General features: G+C 41.4%; 1 protein-coding gene across 2 annotated transcripts in view; it reads right to left on the bottom strand.

Annotated features, from left to right (window-relative positions):
- KMO (kynurenine 3-monooxygenase) overlaps positions 1-18,948 on the bottom strand; it is a 509,384-nt gene that overhangs the window by 48,954 nt on the left and 441,482 nt on the right. For both annotated transcript variants that reach the window (XM_073585735.1, XM_073585736.1), the window contains exon 13: positions 3,177-3,278. In XM_073585735.1, coding sequence (XP_073441836.1) covers positions 3,177-3,278 — 102 coding nt within the window. The remainder of the gene's footprint in view (positions 1-3,176; positions 3,279-18,948) is intronic.

Raw genomic sequence — 18,948 nt, 5'->3', positions numbered from 1 at the left:
ATTATAAAGAGTCATTTCTTTACACTAAGAGGAATTACATGCAAAGTTGCATAATTTGAATATTTTGATAACACAAGTTTATGACAATTATGAAATAATCCAGATCATGGAAATATTAAGGGTATATGTTACTGAAGACATAACTACTCTGCATCAACATAAAGGCCTTATTCTTATTTTTATTTTTATTCTTATTTTTCATTATTTTTAATTCTTTCACCAATATTTAGTAAAGTAATATCTACTGAGAATATTGCTTCATTAAATATAGCAATTATATGGTTCTATTACTAAAGAAAATGTTTCACTTCTGAGTTATATGCAACAATTCTTTTATTCATTCATTCGCTCACTCATATATTCTTATTTTGGTTCATGGCTTTACATTCCTACATATTATTAGTATAATAAATATATTCCTTATTAATAAAGATGAAAACACTGGTTACATAAAACACAGTGACACCTATGGGTTGAAAAAGGTAATTACACCTATGACATAAAAATGTTCTATCACATGAAAAAAAATGGATAATAATGTATTATCACTTATTATTGGTTTATTATTTCAAATATTGAAATCCATATACAGTACAAATTCTGATAATAATTATATGGATATTACTGATTGCTATGGTACGCTGTGATATTATAGGATAGGAAATGACCAGATTTGGTATAGAATAGGGAATGAAGACTTCAAGCAAGATACTGAAATTATGTTAATAAAGACTTTTCACATTTCTAAACTTCATTGATTTTTATCAGTTGCAAGAAGAAGAATGCCGTGATCCAGAAATCCCAGAAGGTAACAAAGCTATGATTACTGAGTAATAGACTGTGTTAATCACAAGTGCAGTATCCACCACTGACAGTCACAAGTGCAGTATCCACCACCGACAGTCACAATTAAAGTGTCTAACCTGACAACCAGAGGACGATGATCCTATGATGCTGAGATGAACGGTGTTATCACGTTCTTATCAAGTTCCAGAGGTTTTCAATCACCTGAAAAGCTTCGATGAAAGCTGGTGAACAATGAAGGTAATTATCAGGAAGCTACAACCCTGACATATGTCCTGTGCATTAGGACAAGGACTGGTTATGGTGCTATGTTTAGCAAGGAAGAGTCATTTTAACCCTTGCTTTGTTGACCAAAGACGTCACACCTGTTCAAAGACCAGTACCGATGGAGGATTCCAGAATATCCAAGGCGAGCCAATGTAAGCCCAGGTTTTTAAAGATGACACTGCACAGATATTAAAGCTGCATTTCATCTATAGACTTTGTTTCTTATCAACATTTGAATTTATGGACTTTGATTTGATACACCACACAATTCCTACAACATCTATATGCTATAAGAAAACTGTATTTTTAAAAGAACCAAGAAGAAGACAGAAGACATCAAAATGAAGACCAGATGACATCAGATGATGATGACTGGACCTGAGATGCTTCAATTTAGACTTAGGGAAGTATAATTATACATATTTTATATGAATATTGTTCACGGCTTACCATAACATGAATTCACATCAATTATGTCATTGAGTACTTATAACGGTAATCTGATATTATTATTATTATTATTATTGATATTAAATTATTTTGTCAAAGAAGAAGAAAAGAAGAAAGAAGATCTTGTTATATTTGAGGGTTCCAATTAATGTCTGTCTCCCTCAAAAGGGGGAATTGTTAAATATTAATAATCCGTTAATTTCTTATAAGACTCAGTTCTGTAGAATGCTTTAGCTTACATGACATAGGCTATTTTTAAGCTTGGCTCATGGTAGAAAGACAGCTCCATATATGTAGAGACCACGTGCTTTAGGAGACATATATAATTCATGGCTATCTGTAGAGGTGGCTCCTCTTCTTCCCTCACCATCATGAGAGACAGACGCAAGATGACATGACATAACAGCTGGTATATATTACTTGACGGCGATGTGAGAAGCCGAACTGAGACACAGCAGCCATTTGCTATTCAGGATCTCGGAGAGAAGAAGAATACATGTTGCTTTTGCCATGTGGGATCTCAGAGAATGAAGATGGAAAGCTTTTGCTATGAACAATGGACAATATCTCTTTCACTTATTTTTATTCACCTGAATTATTTTGTAATAACCTTTCTTTGATGGAAGAAATCAAATAAACCACTATATTTTTATCTGGTAACTAGTCCTGAGTATTTTACAGGATATGCATTATTTTACAAGGTGGCAGCACACTACCCGAAAGTACACTACCACAAAGCTGCTTACAGACATCACAAACAAATCCAAACATTTGCCTTGGGGTCTTTACAGCTTGCCCAGCCTATTTCAGCCACATTGGAGGATTGCACACTTCACTGCAGGTGAATCACAAATGCACCACATTTGTATACATGCACTGCTTTTTCGGTGATTACTTTGCCCCACCCACACAAATGGTGAGTCACATATGCAAACACATTCGTAAACATGTACTGCTTTTTTGCTGATTACTTTGCCCCACACATACAAATGATACATCATTTGAAAGGTAATCTTTCCCCCTTCAGCAAGAAAAGAGCCAAACAAACCACACATTCACGATTTTATCACTAAATACTGTTTAAACATTCATTTCCATAAACCTGCAGAAAGAAACAATGACCTGCAGGAGGCGCCTCAACCGGAAGACATTTTTTGGCCTCTACTTATCAAAACAATTTATTGTATTACCAATCTACATACATAAATACCTGTCTGTGTTCATCATCTCAGGAAATACATTTACATTTGACCAGCTTGCTTTTTCTGAAATTGCCTGTGCCCCGACGACAAATGTGCGAAAATTTTGCACGTGCCAAGCTAGTATTAATCATAATTTTATTTTTCATTGTATGGGACTTTACTCTTGATCTATTAAACCCAATATAACCTGTACCGTAACACAGATAACACACCGCACTGGAATATTATGGAACAAAAAGGTAGAATTAGACACATAACTTAATCTTGGTCAAAGCCTTGTACAATGTCATCTTCAACATTTTATATGAGAAAACTTGTCACAGAAGAAAATCAAGTTAGGGTGCACTATTTGTCAAGTTGAACTTGACTTTATCTGTATATTATTCAGTAAGGCCCAAGTGAGAGATCATACTGGAAAAACTATTATTATTAACATCATTCTTACATTCTTACCATTGAGTAAAGAGGAATGAAAGTGTTTGGCATTAACAGGTGTAGAAAGTTGTCTATGTATTTTCGAAAAAGAAACCACTTAGAGTTGACATGGGACCTCATCTGTGGAAAAATAACAATAATATTAGAAAATAAATATTTTATTCACTGTTATTTTATGAAGTCATACATTGGATTCTAGCAATAAAACAATCTCTAAATTCATTGCATAAATGTATTTGTTGAAACAAGAATATTTGAATATTTCTACACTAATTAATTTTTTTGCCGGACCCAATGATAGCACATTCCCCGTCGGGTTCCCCAGGAGCAATTGCCACTCCTGGATTAGCACGCATAGCTTGCAGATACAGTAAAACCCTGTGCTAAAGCAGAGAGCAATGGTCTCTCTCCTGTACCAGTCTCCGTTCAGTAGTCCACAGTTGCAGATACTGATTCTGCTGATGCACGCACAAGGACCAGGTAAAGGGATGACAAATATCTGATTTTTAAAAAAGATTCTGCCACACTATTACTTTTTTGTGAAGGAACTTAGGGGGCATTATTACTATACATGAGAGGATTAAGGGGACTTTATACCTATATGTGCAGCAACCCAGGGGGTATTATTATCATCTATGTGCAACATAGTGACATTATAGCTATATGTACAGAAGCTCAGTGGAATTATTACTATAAATGTGAGACTCAGGGGAATTATTACATTCTAGATTGTAAGCTTATAAGCAGCGCCCTCACTCCTCCTGTAACTTTTGAACTGTTACTTTCTATTGTTTTTATTGTCTGTACATTTCCCTATATAATTTGTAAAATGCTGTGGAATATGTTAGAACAATATAAATAATATTATTATTATTTGTGTGTTACTTAGAGGGTCAATATTATTTTTGTTGGGGCACACTGCATTATACATGGATAACAGAGGGCATTATTACTTTTTAGGGGCACCCAGAGAACAATATTAAATGTTAAGTGTGCACTTATTATTGTCACCCCATTGGACGTATCTAATTTATTAATATGGGCATACAGGTTATAGAATGCTTAAAATAGTCATAACTATATGTCTCATATCAGAGGTCTCGCTGTGCCGAAATAATCTTTTATCTGTTTATGACACTGAGCTCTTCCAGGCTATGAGGCAAACACTGCCTGGAAGAAAACTCGCCCTCCGGTCTTCATTTTCTTAGCTGTCGCCTCCTATCAGCGTCACATTGTCCCTGTGACGTCTAGTGTTTGTCTCGAAATCCTGCGCCTGCACCCTGCAATTGCCAATTTTCCAACACGATGGGCTTTGGCTTTGTGTTTCTTCTGCCGAGGTGATGGAGAATCACTGCTGCTTCCGCTCCAGTGATCTCAAGCGGTCGCAGAAAATGTGGGTGCACACTTCCTTTCATCCGCCTTTTCTGCTAGTGCCGGAGATCACTGGAGCAGAAGTAGCAGTGATTCTCCAGCACAAGCACAGAAGAAACACGAATACCATGACAGAGAGGGGTCAGAAGTTCACGGCTCTGGCTACATGTGCACCTGCACTGGTTGGATCTGCTTTGCCTTCCAGTTAGCTGTACAGATTTCCCTTTTAGCTTGAGTATTTGCCAATGATTGTTTGCTATAACTTGGTTTGGAGTTGAAAGTGTGAGCAGTGTGAAGAGAGGTAGTCTAGGGGTCATGTATGGAGATATTTGTTTGAAAGTTTGTTTGAGCGTCTTCCTATACCTTATCTCCTATTTGGTTTGCCTCACCCAACCTTTATACCTTTATGTAGTCTGGGTGCACGTTGACTGATTGCTGTTTATTTTACCCTTGTCTGTTTCCTTTTTGTGTCTTTATCTGAAAGCAGAACTAGTGTTCCTGCTGCCCCATGCATTAGCCAAAGCCATGCTTAAGTAAAGGCAGGGATAGGAACTTGTGCGCTGCATGGGGTGAAAGAACCTGTCTAGGGATGTCAGGGATCTCAGGGGTTGCCCTATCTCTCCCTAGTGGCAGTGCTTCCCTTCCCATTTATCTCACCGTGAGCTGTCTGGCTCCCAGGTGGAGCATGACATTTTCAGTGGCCTCACCTTATTTGGGTCTACAAATGACCCTGTGGATGCTCTGGCAGAACAGTTGCAAAATCTATGTGTAGAGGTGGCAGACCTGCGTTCTGTGACATTACAGCATGCACCTCTGATCCCAGGTTTAGCCAGCGCTGCTCCTGGACAACTCCCATCTGAGCCTAGATTGGCATGGCTTTCCAGATAGGTTCTGTGGATGTTGGGGCAAGTTTATGGTTTTTAGGGAGGCCTGCAAACTGTATTTTAGGCTACGACCGCATTCCTTGGGTACCGAGGAGCAGCGGGTGGGGATAGTAATTTCCTTTCTCCAGGGGGATGCCCAAGCCTGGGCCTTTTCCCTTCTGTCTGGTTCTCAGTCACTCCAGATGGTTGAGGAGTGGTATCCTCTCCTTCTCATCCTGGATCTTTTTTATCAGATCATTGGGGCGAAATGGTTTTCCAAACAAGACACTAGGGGGGGGGGCCTATAATCTTACCCATATTAAGGAGGGGAATAAGTGGAAGATGCCCTTCAATGCCCCAAAGGATCATTATGAAAAGCTCATCATGCCATTCGGGTTGACCAATGCTCCCACTGTTTTTCAGCACTTTGCAAATTACATTTTCCAACATCTGGAAGGTAGATTTGTGGCAGTCTATGGTAGCAGCTATGGGGCTCGTGAATCGAGGGGGCCCGATGATAGCACTGGCTCCAGCTGCCTTGCATCGCGCATTCAACAGCATAGGCACTCCTCCCACCATTCCTCCTCTGCATCTGACGCAGCGGGCATGATAAATATCACTTAATCGTGCACCATACTGCTGAGGAGACATGCTGCAGAGACTGGAGCAGAGGGAATGGGGAGAGGTGAATATTGTGTTTATTTTATTTTTAAATCGGTGAGCACATTGTGGCGGCCGTAATACTGCAGAACTGTGGGACTGCATTACACTATATGGGGTTGCATTATAATATATGGGGCTGCATTATACTCTATGGGAGCTGCATTATACTCTATTGGGGCTGCATTATACTCTATGGGGCTACATTATACTATATTGAGCAGCATTATACTATATGAGGCAGCATTATACTATATGGGGCTGTATTATACTCTATGGTTGCTGCATTATACTATATGGGGTTGCATTATACTTTATGGGTGACTGCATTATAATATATGGGCCTGCATTATACTCTATGGGAGCTGCATTATACTCTATTGGGGCTGCATTATACTCTATGGGGCTGCATTATGCTCTACGAGGCTGCATTATAATATATGGGGCTGTAATATACTCGATGGTGCTGCATTATACTATATGAGGCTGCATTGTACTATATGGGGTTGCATTGTACTATATGGGACTGCATTATACTATATGGGGGTTTATTATACTATGCTGCATTTTATTCTATGGGGCTGAATTATTCTCTGTGGGGCTGCATTATACTCTATGGGACTGCATTATACCATATGGTGCTGCATTATACTATATGGGACTGCATTATACTATATGGGTTCTGCATTATACCCTACAGAGGCTACATTATACTCTATGGAGGCTGCATTATTCTCTGTGGGGCTGTATTATACTCTATGGGACTGACTGCATTATACTATATGGGGCTGCATTACACTATATGGGACTGCATTATACTCTATGGGGGCTGCATTATACTCTATGGGACTGCATTGCATTCTATGGGGCTGCATTATACTCTATGAGGCTGTATTATACTATATGAGGCTGCATTATACTATATAGGGGCTACATTATACTATATGGACTGTGTTATACTCTATGGGACTGCATTATACTTTATGGATACTGAATTATACTCTATGGGGAATTAATTATATTGCATGAAGGACTATGGGGAATGCATTATACTGTATGGGGGTCTATGGGGAATCCATTATTATATATGAAGGACTATGGGGTACACTGTTGTGAGTTCATTTTCTGGTCTACCAGTTGTGAGTTATCCTTCCAGGCTCCCTCTGGTGGTAACAGAAGGTAGTGAGGCTGATTTAATCAGTAGAGATCTGCCACCTGTTAATGAGGATGATGATTGGACCTCAGGAATCTCAGATTGGATTTAAGACAGCCGACGCCCTACTCTGGTGCTGGTTATTCCTTCTGCTTAGAATAGAATAGAATAGAATAGAATCGTAGAGTTGGAAGGGACCTCCTGGGCCATCTGGTCCAACCCCCTGCTCAAAGCAGGATTCGCTAAATCATCCCAGTCAGATGTCTGTCCAGCCTCTGTTTGAAGACTTCCATTGAAGGAGAACTCACCACTTCTCGTGGCAGCCTGTTCCACTCATTGATCACTCTAACTGTCAAAAAGTTTTTTCTAATATCTAATCTGTGTCTCCTCCCATTCAGTTTCATCCCATTGCTTCTAGTCTTTCCTTGTGCAAATGAGAATAAAGTTGATCCTTCTACAATGTGACAGCCCTTTAGATATTTGTAGACAGCAATTAAGTCTCCTCTCAGTCTTCTCTTTTGCAAACTAAACATTCCCAAATCCTGCAACCTTTCCTCATAAGACAGGGTTTGCAGACCGGTCACCATTCTGGTCGCTCTTTTCTGAACTTGCTCCAGTTTGTTGATGTCTTTTTTAAAATGTGGTGCCCAAAACTGGACACAATATTCCAGATGAGGTCTGACCAAAGAGGAGTAGAGGGAAATAATGACTTCACGTGATCTAGACTGTATGCTTCTGTTAATACATCCTAGAACTGCATTTGCCTTTTTTGCTGCTGCATCACACTGTTGACTCATATTCAGTCTGTGATCTATTAGTATACCCAAGTCTTTTTCACATGTGCTGTCACTTAGCCCTATTCCTCCCATTCTATATATGCTTTTTTCATTTTTATTGCCCAGATGTAGTACTTTGCATTTCTCCCTGTTAAAAACCATTCTGTTAGTTACTGCCCACTTCTCCAGTTTATTTAAATCTTTTTGAATCCTCTCTCTCTCTTCTCTAGTATTAGCTATCCCTCCTAGCTTTGTGTCATCAGCAAATTTAATCAGTTTACCCTCAATTCCTTCATCTAAATCGTTGATAAAGATGTTGAACAATACAGGGCCCAGGACAGAGCCCTGTGGTACCCCACTTGAGACATTCTTCCAACTGGATGTGCAGCCATTTACGACCACTCTTTGGGTCCGATCACTAAGCCAGCTATGAATCCACCTAACAGTTGCCTTGTCCATTCCATACTTAGTCATTTTTTCAATAAGGATTGTATGAGAGACTTTGTCAAATGCTTTGCTGAAGTCAAGATATACTATATCTACAGCATTTCCTTGATCCACCCAATCAGTGATACCGTCATAGAAGGAAATTAAGTTAGTCTGACATGACTTATTAGTTACAAACCCATGCTGACTCTGTTTGATCACTTCATTCTTATCCAGGTATTGACATACATGTTGTTTAATAATTTGTTCAAAGATCTTTCCTGGTATAGAAGTCAGACTCACCGGCCTATAGTTGCCTGGGTCCACCTTCTTCCCCTTTTTGAAGATAGGAACAACATTTGCTCTTCTCCAGTCTTCTGGCACTTCTCCTGTTCTCCAAGAATTTTCAAAGATTATGGAGAGTGGTTCAGAAATTTCTTCTGCTATCTCCTTCAGTACTCTGGGGTGTAATTCATCTGGACCTGGAGACTTGAATTCATTTAGGTTAGCTAAGTGTTTCCTCACTATCTTTCTGTTTATATATATCCTGGATTCTTCTATTCCCTTAATAGGACAGTGAATAACAGTTGGTGTTACATTTCCTTTCTGAGAGAAAACAGATGCAAAATAGGAATTTAAAAGTTCAGCCTTCTCAACATCCTGTCTTACCATTTCATCATTTTCATCCTGTAAAAATCCTATAGCATCTTTGACTTTTCTTTTACTTTTGACATATCCCCAAAATCCTTTATTATTGCTTTTGACATCTCTTGCAAGCCTCAATTCATTTTCAGCTTTAGCTAATCTGATTTGTGCCCTGCAGATTCTGCAGACAGCATTATATTCTTCTTTAGATATGCCTCCCTCTTTCCATTTTATTAACATTTTTTTCTTCCTTTTTAGCATGTGCTTAAGTTCTGTGTTCACCCATCCTGGTTTCCTTAAATGCTTCCTATTCTTCCCTCTTTTCGGAATTGTTAACAACTGTGCTTTGAGAATTTCATTTTTCAAGATTTCCCATCCTTCCTGGACATTTTTGTCTTTAAGGATATCCAGCCATTGGATCCCTCCAATTCTCTTTCTGAATCCCTTAAAATCTGCCTTTCTGAAATCTAACCTTGACGTCTGAGTCTTCACAGGTCTTCCGCCTCTAGTTATCCAAAATTCTAAAATAGCATGGTCGCTACCTCCTAGGGTTCCAGCCACTTTTACCTCCTCAACCATTTCCTCCCTGTTTATAAGGATTAGATCCAAGGTAGCAGTTCCCCTTGTTTTCTCCCCTACCTTTTGGAAGATAAAGTTGTCAGCAAGAGAGGATAAGAATTTCCTTGACCTGTTAGTTTTGCCTGAGAGAGATTCCCAACAAATGTCTGGATAGTTGAAATCTCCCATGACAACTATGTCATATTTTTTGGAGAACTTGGCCATTTGATGCATAAAGAGTTCATCCATATCTTCAGCTTGCACAGGCGGCCTGTAGTAAATGCCTACAATGGTGTCCTTTCCATTGTTCTGTCCTTGTATTCTTACCCAAACAGTTTCCACAGAACTCCCAGTCTCTGAAGCTTCAATCTCTGTGCAGATATATGCATTTCTAACATACAATGCAACACCCCCTCCTCGTTTATCAAGTCTGTTTCTTGCAAATAAGTTGTATCCTTCTAGTCTTGTATTCCAATCATGTGTATCGTCCCACCAAGTTTCAGTGATTCCAATGACATCATATTTCTTTTCCTGTGTTAGTAGTTCCAATTCTCCTTGTTTGTTGCCCATGCTTTGTGCATTAGTATAGAAACATTTTAGTTTGTGATTGGTTTCTCTTTCTCCAATATTGTTATTAATTAGATTCTTTCGTCTTTGTTCTTCCTTTCCACTTCTATTAGCAGAGTTCTCAATAGCATTTGTCAGGTGTATGGCTTTTTCTGGTCTTTTGCTTCCCTTCCCATGTTGTTCTAGTTTAAAGCTCTCCTTACAAGTGTAGCAAGGCGACTTCCAAATACATGCTTTCCAGTCTTCGTAAGGTGCACCCCATCTCTAGCAAGTAGTCCATCGTATAAGTAGTTCACTCCGTGATCCAGAAATCCAAATCGTTGCTGACGGCACCATCGACGTAGCCAGTTGTTCACCTGCAGAATCTTATTCCACCTCCTTGTTCCATGGCCATCCACTGGGAGGATGGAAGAGAAGACCACCTGCGCTCCCAGTTCTTTCACTTTCTTGCCTAAGTCTTCAAAGTCTCTGCAGATGGTTTCCAGGTCGTTTCTTGCGGTGTCATTTGTCCCCACATGTAGTAGCAGGAATGGGTAGTCATCTGTAGGTCTGAAGAGTCCTGATATCCTGTCAGACACATCTTTAATTTTTGCACCTGGAAGACAGCACATTTCTCTTGAAGTTATATCCGGTCTGCAGATAGCGGCCTCTGTTCCTCTCAACAGGGAATCCCCCATGACCACCACTCTCCGTTTCTTCTTCACAACATTTTTCTTTCTCCATCCAGGAGGACTCTGAAGGCGTACAAGGTTGCTGTTTGTTGGCAAAGTCTTATCCTGATGTATTTCTTCATCGTTTTCCTGCGTGAGAGCCTGGTACTGGTTTCTGAGCAGTATGGGTGCTGACTGCCTCCTGATCCTCCTGCTTCTCTGGGTCACATGTCTCCATTCCTCTGTTTCTTCAGGTGCACTTCGAATTTCTTCTCTTTCTGTAACATGAAGAGATAATTCTGCTCTGTCCAAGAACTCTTCACCTTCCTTAATGATCTTCAACGTAGCCAACCTCTCTTCGAGATTTTGCAACTTTTCCTCCAACAGGGACACAAGCTTGCAGTTGTGGCATGTGAAGTTTGGCTTTTCCACTGGTAAGTCTGTGAACATGTAGCAAGAAATGCAGCTCACCAAATGGCTCCTGGCCTCTTCCATCTTGAGATTTCTTAAAAACGATGAAAGATGAGCCAAAATTCGGCGCGCGGTTTTTCCGATTTCCTCTTTTCAGCTGCAACGGCCAAAACCCAGTGATCGTTGAGCTCGCGGAGACTCTTCACTTATCCCAGAAGGCACTGGGAATATGCAAATGATCTCCTCAAGACTCTTCCCCTGGTTTTCCGATTTCCTCTTTTCAGCTGCAACGGCCAAAACCCAGTGATCGTTGAGCTCGCGGAGACTCTTCACTTATCCCAGAAGGCACTGGGAATATGCAAATGATCTCCTCAAGACTCTTCCCCTTGTCAGGTCTTGGTTCTCAGCTCTGTTCCAGTCAGCTCAAGCTAAGTTTATCTGCTAATGTTCACACTTGATTTTGTTGTTCTTTTCAGTTTTTTGTGTGGTCAGCCAGCCTTGGCTGGGGCTGTGCTGAATTTCCACTCTTATTTATCTGTATTTGCCAATTTGCTTTTTGTCCCTTATTAGATTGGCCTCTTTTTGCTCTGTCTCAGAATATTTCAGAGTGCTGATATAGTGGGAGAAGTCTAGTGACTTCAGGATTAATTTTGTTATCAGAAGTGTTGGACATTATTTTGTAGGGTTTTGGGCAGATTGCAGACAGTGTCTTTCCTTTCTTCTCCTTTCTAGTTAGTTTGGGCCCCATCGTTTGCTCAGCCTATTTTCCTGCCTGTGTTTGTGTTTTCATCTTGTTTCACTGTCAATACATGTGTGGGGGCTGTCTATTCCTTTGGGGTCTGCTCTGGGAAAGTTAGTTTTCCCCTTTTCTTGCTTAAGCCTTATTTAGTCCTCCGGCCGTGATGAGGCGTCTAGGTTCATCGTAGGTACGTTCCACGGCTGCTGCTAGTTGTGTGGTTAGGATCAGGGATCTGCAATCTGCATAGTTACCAACCTCTCTGGGCTTAGCATGTTTAGGGTTTTTTCCTCCTCAGTGACCCATTCATAACAGTACACTATACTATGGGAGTCCATTATACTACATTGAGGACTATAGGGTGCATTTTACTATGTGGAGGACTATTGGGTACATTATACTAAACAAACAAAATGCTGCCTATTAATCGAGTGATTGAATTGTTTATGCCGGAATTAAAATCATTGTTCTCAGCAGCACATCGCCCGATTTAAACGGCAGATGTGCTGCTGATAATATGATATGTATGGGGACAGATTGATATACTAATGATCGTTCTGTACCCATCATTCTTCCTCAGCCGGAGTAGAGAGGATTAGAAACACGCATTGAACGACTTCAATATTGTCGATCATGCTCGTTTAACGGCCTCAACTCAGTGCATGTAAATAGAACCAAAATGTTTCTGTGTGATGGTACAATATGATAGCATTTGGGGCCCCACTTTGAAGATTTGCCCAGGGCCCCACTTTGTCAAAAATTGGACCTGCCTATCCAAAGTATCCATAGGTTCCAGGTGACTAGATGGTCATAATCTGGCTTATCCAAATTTCTCCATGGAGGCCAGGTGACCGGATGGTCCCAACCTGGCTTTCCCAAATGTATCCATGGGGCTCCTGTGACCGGTAGGTCTAAATCCTGAATTCCCCAAATGTATCCATGGTTTCAGTGATGGTCAATGGAGCAGATCTGTATTCTTTCAGCTAGGGCCCCTAAGCTGACATCCTGTAGAATGTCAAATCTGTGTCCCTCGTGATGGAGCTATGATGTTCTGGCTGCTGGCTTGTAGGGTCTTCCTGGCTGTGGTTTTGTAAAGAGTGTATGGTTCTTTAGATTTATGGGTCTCTTGTTACAGAGGCATATCCTTCCTTATATGGATCACAGCTGCTGTCATTCAAACCAATAACCAAAGGTCAAGAGAAAGGTGTGATGAGAATAACTTGCACTGTTTGAATATCTAATCAATTTGCATAGTTTTTACTCATCTGCTTTGCAAGTCAACAAGTCACAAGATCCACACAATGGTCAATCAACATATGAACCCCGCTCTTACATCAGGCATAATAATACGGCCCTGTGCCTTGGGCCTTATTAACCAGGGAGGGATTATTATGTCCCAGCGATTTTGCACGCATATGGGTCATGCACCGCTTCCAGCACTTTAATCCCCTAATTGCTGCCGTCAAACATGATCGCAGCATTTTGGGAGCCGGCAGAGGGATGGCAGCCCCTCTGCCCTTGGTTCAAAGACCCTGTGGCGTGACATGGGGTTCCAATTGTTACCATGGTGACCCGATGTCTTCATGATGACATCCGAGTCACCAGAGCTAGGAAAGTTGCGTGATCATATGCGGTGCACGATCAGCAACTTTCTCTGTCAGTGTAGAGCTGACAGTTTGCATAGTATGGGGATGGTGCTGCATCCCCATTCTATACAACCGATCACCCTGCAAAAAGTGGGACTAAGTAAAAAAAAAGTAAATTTTTAAAAAAAATAATTGTAAAATATATACAGTTGTGGCCAAAAGTATTGACACCCCTGCAATTTTGTCAGATAATACTCAGTTTCTTCCTGAAAATGACTGCAAACACAAATTCTTTGTTATTATTATCTTCATTTAATTTGTCTTAAATGAAAAAACACAAAAAGAATTGTCCTAAAGCCAAATTGGATATAATTACACACCAAACATAAAAAAGAGGGTGGACAAAAGTATTGGCACTGTTCGAAAAATCATGTGATGCTTCTCTCATTTGTGTAATTAATAGCACCTGTAACTTACCTGTGGCACCTAACAGGTGTTGGCAATAAGTAAATCACACTTGCAGCCAGTTGACATGGATTAAAGTTGACTCAACCTCTGTCCTGTGTCCTTGTGTGTGTTAGGAGTGGCGGAAGACACTAAATAAAAAATAAATAAAGTGCCTTCACCACCCGGGGTCCACCGTGCGGTGGATGGAAAAAACGCTGCTAGAGAGGCAGAGCACAAGGCGGTAATGTGCACAAGGGTTAGACTGCACCCAGTGCACCAAAGCAAGCTCTGTTAAACTCACAGAGCTGCAGGCAAATAAGCTGAGTCTGTTCAGAGTCACAGATACACAGCGATACAGTCGCGGTATTAGCGGTCACAGGAGTAGCCTTGAACAGCAGGACTACTCCGTCTAGACCTACCGTCAACTAAGGTGCGAAGCGTCGCAACCGCGGACACAGAAAAAGCTGCAACTGCAGCACGGCAAAAACTGAGCCGCTGGCAAGGCACTGCAATAACGCTGGTGCAATGCAGACGCTAAGCTGCTGAGCAAGATGGAGCATATGCGCGCTGGCGCTAGCGCTGCTACTGGCTGAACTCAAACACTCACACAATCGTATTATCAGAGGGAAGGGGTTTCTTAATAAGTCAGTCACCAGTCCAAGCATCCATCACCATACACACAGCAGCAAGTATGAAATACTAGCTCATGGCGGAACAGCCATGCGCGCTTTTTATTCCAAACGGGACCTTCCGGAAGTCTCCAAGGCTTCAGGAGGAGCCAATAGGATTAGACACAGGACCTGAGCATGTGACTCCCGAACTCCAATGGGAGCTCGTCCCTTGAGCATGCTCAGTGGAGGGAACATAGGACTTAGCCTCTGGAGAGAGTTGCCCCAAGGTACTCTCCTCTGCAATCTCCTTTACCGCAGATGAAACGCAGGAGACTGCAGCATGTAAGGGTCTAGATTTCATCATAGGGAAGGAAGAAATCAGACTCCTAACAGTGTCTACCACATTGAGCATGGAGAAAAGAAAGAAGACCAAAGAACTGTCTGAGGACTTGAGAAACCAAATTGTGAGGAAGCATGAGCAATCTCAAGGCTACAAGTCCATCTCCAAAGACCTGAATGTTCCTGTGTCTACCGTGCGCAGTGTCATCAAGAAGTTTAAAGCCCATGGCACTGTGGCTAACCTCCCCAGATGTGGACGGAAAAGAAAAATTGACAAGAGATTTTAACGCAAGATTGTGCGAATGCTGGATAAAGAACCTCGACTAGCATCCAAACAAGTTCAAGCTGCCCTGCAGTCCAAGGGTACAACAGTGTCAACCCGTACTATCCGTCGGCGTCTGAATGAAAAGGGACTGTATGGTAGGAGACCCAGGAAGACCCCACTTCTTACCTCGAGACAAAAAAAGCCAGGCTGGAGTTTGCCAAAACTTACCTGAAAAAGCCTAAAACGTTTTGGAAGAATGTTCTCTGGTCAGATGAGACAAAAGTAGAGCTTTTTGGGCAAAGGCATCAACATAGAGTTTACAGGAGAAAAAAAGAGGCATTCAAAGAAAAAAACACGGTCCCTACAGTCAAACATGGCGGAGGTTCCCTGATGTTTTGGGGTTGCTTTGCTGCCTCTGGCACTGGACTGCTTGACCGTGTGCATGGCTTATGAAGTCTGAAGACTACCAACAAATTTTGCAGCATAATGTAGGGCCCAGTGTGAGAAAGCTGGGTCTCCTCAGAGGTCATGGGTCTTCCAGCAGGACAATGACCCAAAACACACTTCAAAAAGCACTAGAAAATGGTTTGAGAGAAAGCACTGGAAACTTCTAAGGTGGCCAGCAATGAGTCCAGACCTGAATCCCATAGAACACCTGTGGAGAGATCTAAAGATGGCAGTTTGGAGAAGGCACCCTTCTAATATCAGGGACCTAGAGCAGTTTGCCAAAGAAGAATGGTCTAAAATTCCAGCAGAGCATTGTAAGAAACTCATTGATGGTTACCGGAAGCGGTTGGTCGCAGTTATTTTGGCTAAAGGTTGTGCAACCAAGGATTAGGCTGAGGGTGCCAATACTTTTGTCTGGCCCATTTTTGGAGTTTTGTGTGAAATGATCAATGTTTTGCTTTTTGCTTCATTCTCTTTTGTGTTTTTTCATTTAAGACAAATTAAATGAAGATAATAATGCCAAAGAATTTGTGTTTGCAGTTATTTTCATGAAGAAACTGAGTATTATCTGACAAAATTGCAGGGGTGTCAATACTTTTGGCTACAACTGTATATATATATATAAAAATAATAAAAAATATCAATAGATATTGTACCCATAAATAAATATTTGTATAAAAAAATGAACAAAAAAGGACACATATTTGGTGTAGCCACGTCCACAATGACCTGACCTATAAAACTGTCCCACTAGTTAACCCCTTTAGTGAACACCATAAAATAAAAAAACAAGGCAAAAAACAATGCTTTATCATCATACCTCCAAACAAAAAGTGGAATAAAACGCGATCAAAAAGACAGTTATAAATAAACATGGTACTGCTGAAAACATCATGTTTTCCAGCAAAAAACATGCTGCTATACAGCTCCATCACAGAAAAATAAAAATGTTATAGCTTTCAGAATTAATGCAACACTAATTATTTTTTCTATAAAATAGTTTTTGTGTAAAAGCGACAAAACATAAAAAATACAAATGAGGTATCGCTGTGATCGTACTGACCGAAAGAATAAAACTGCCTTATCAATTTTACCACACACGGGATGACATAAGCCCACTCCCCCCAAAAAATTCCTAAATTGCTATTTTCTTAAAATTCTGTCTCCCAAATATCAGAAAAGAAAGCGATCAAAAAATGTCATGTGTCTGAAAATGGTGCCAATAAAAACTTCAACTTGTCCCGCACACATGATAGGATTAGATATGCGTGTCAAAAAGTTGTATCACATATGATGGCCACTAGATATGCAGCAATGTGGGCTGTAAAACAAACGAAAGGCATTACATATGCGGCACTGTGGGCTGTTTCACACATGATTGGCATTAGATACTTGGCACTGCGGTCTTTATCACAAATGATTGGCATTAGATATGTGGCAATGTGGGGTGTATGACACATGATAGCATTAGATACGCGGCACTGCGGTCTGTATCACATAAGATGGGATTAAATATAAGGCTCTGAGGGTTGTATCACACATGATGCTGAATAGATACATGTCTCTGAGCTGTATCACACATTATTTGTATAAGATGTGGTGCTTTGACGGCTGTATCACGCATGATGAGCAATAGATAAGTGGTGCAACAAACTGTACCACACATGAGTGGATTAGATGCGTGGCTCTGTGGACTATACCATACAATATGGGATTAACTGGAAAGAGGGAAGCATATCTAAATAAGAATATAATGCTGCCTACAGAACCTTCAGGGCACAAATCAGATTAAAGCTGACAATGAATTAAGGCTTGCAAGAGATGTCAAAAGCAATAAAAAAGGATTTTGGGGATATGTCAAAAGTAAAAGAAAAGTCAAAGATGCTATAGGATTTTTACAGGACAAAAATGATGAAATGGTAAGAAAGGATGTTGAGAAGGTCAAACTTTTAAGTTCCTATTTTGCATCAGTTTTCTCTCAGAAAGGAAATGTAAAATCAACTGATCTTCACTGTCCTATTAAAGGAATAGAAGAATCCAGGCTCCCTATAAACTGAAAGATAGTGAGGAAGCGCTTAGCTAACATAAATGAATTCAAGTCTCCAAGTCCAGATGAATTACACCCCAGAGTACCGAAGGAGATAGCAGAAGAAATTTTTGAATCACTCTCCATAATCTTTGAAAATTCTTGGAGAACAGGAGAAGTACCAGAAGGCTGGAGAAGAGAAAATGTTGTTCCTATCTTCAAAAAGGGGAAGACGGTGGACCCAAGGAACTATAGGCCGGTGACTTCTATATCAGGAAAGATCTTGAACGAATTATTAAACAACATGTATGTAAGTACCTGGATAAGAATGAAGAGTCAGCGTTGGTTTGCAACTAATAAGTCATGTCAGACTAACTTAATTTGCTTCTATGACAGAATCACTGACTGGGTGGATCAGGGAAAGGCTGTAGATATAGTATATCTTGACTTCAGCAAAGCATTTGACAAAGTATCTCACACCATCCGTATTGAAAAAAATGACTAAGTATGGAATGGCCAAGGCAACTGTTAGGTGGATTCATAACTGGCCTAGTGATTGGACCCAAAGAGTGATCGTAAATGGCTGCACATCCAGTTGGAAGAATGTCTCAAGTGGGGTACCACAGGGTTCTGTCCTGGGCCCTGTATTGTTCAACATCTTTATCAATGATTTATGTTACACCGCTCCGCCATACTCACCCGGCCTCCGCTCCCACGCCGCAGTCGCCCTCCGCTCCCAGGCCGCAGCCTCTCTCCACCCGACGGCCGCGGCGGTCACCTGAGACAGGCCCGCGACCGATGCCTCCCCTGCATGCTATGCGCATGCGCCATAGGCCGCGGCTCCTTCCTGCTTCTTATGCTCCGGCTGTGCCCTGACCCGGAAGCACCTTTGGACCAATGGCTGACCAGACGGGGCCATATCAGGCCGCTTCCCCCTGAGGGAGGCGCCTGATCGTTGTGTTTCCTGACACTCTGGCCTCGCTCCATCGTGCACACTCTGCTCCTGCAGTTCCTGTCTCGGCTGCTCCTCATAGCAGCTTCTCAGTCCTGCCACCCGTGTTCCTGGTTACCTACTCCAGTCCTGCCTTCAGTGTTCCTGTCGTCCTACTCCAGTCCTGCCTTGTGTTCCTGCCGTCCTACTCCAGTCTCAGTCTTACTCCGGTCCATCCTGAGCCGCCCCTCTCGGTACCGGCTACCGTGGTACTCGAACCCCTGGGCCTGCTCCTAACGGTCCCTGTATAGGGGTCGGTTCC

Source organism: Dendrobates tinctorius, unplaced genomic scaffold (assembly GCF_039654945.1).
Source record: "Dendrobates tinctorius isolate UK_male_01 unplaced genomic scaffold, ASM3965494v1 ptg000087l, whole genome shotgun sequence".
In the NCBI taxonomy this organism is placed as follows: Eukaryota; Metazoa; Chordata; class Amphibia; order Anura; family Dendrobatidae; genus Dendrobates; species Dendrobates tinctorius.
The sequence above is the reverse complement of the archived record's forward strand: the minus strand, read 5'-3'. Positions and strand labels throughout refer to the sequence as shown.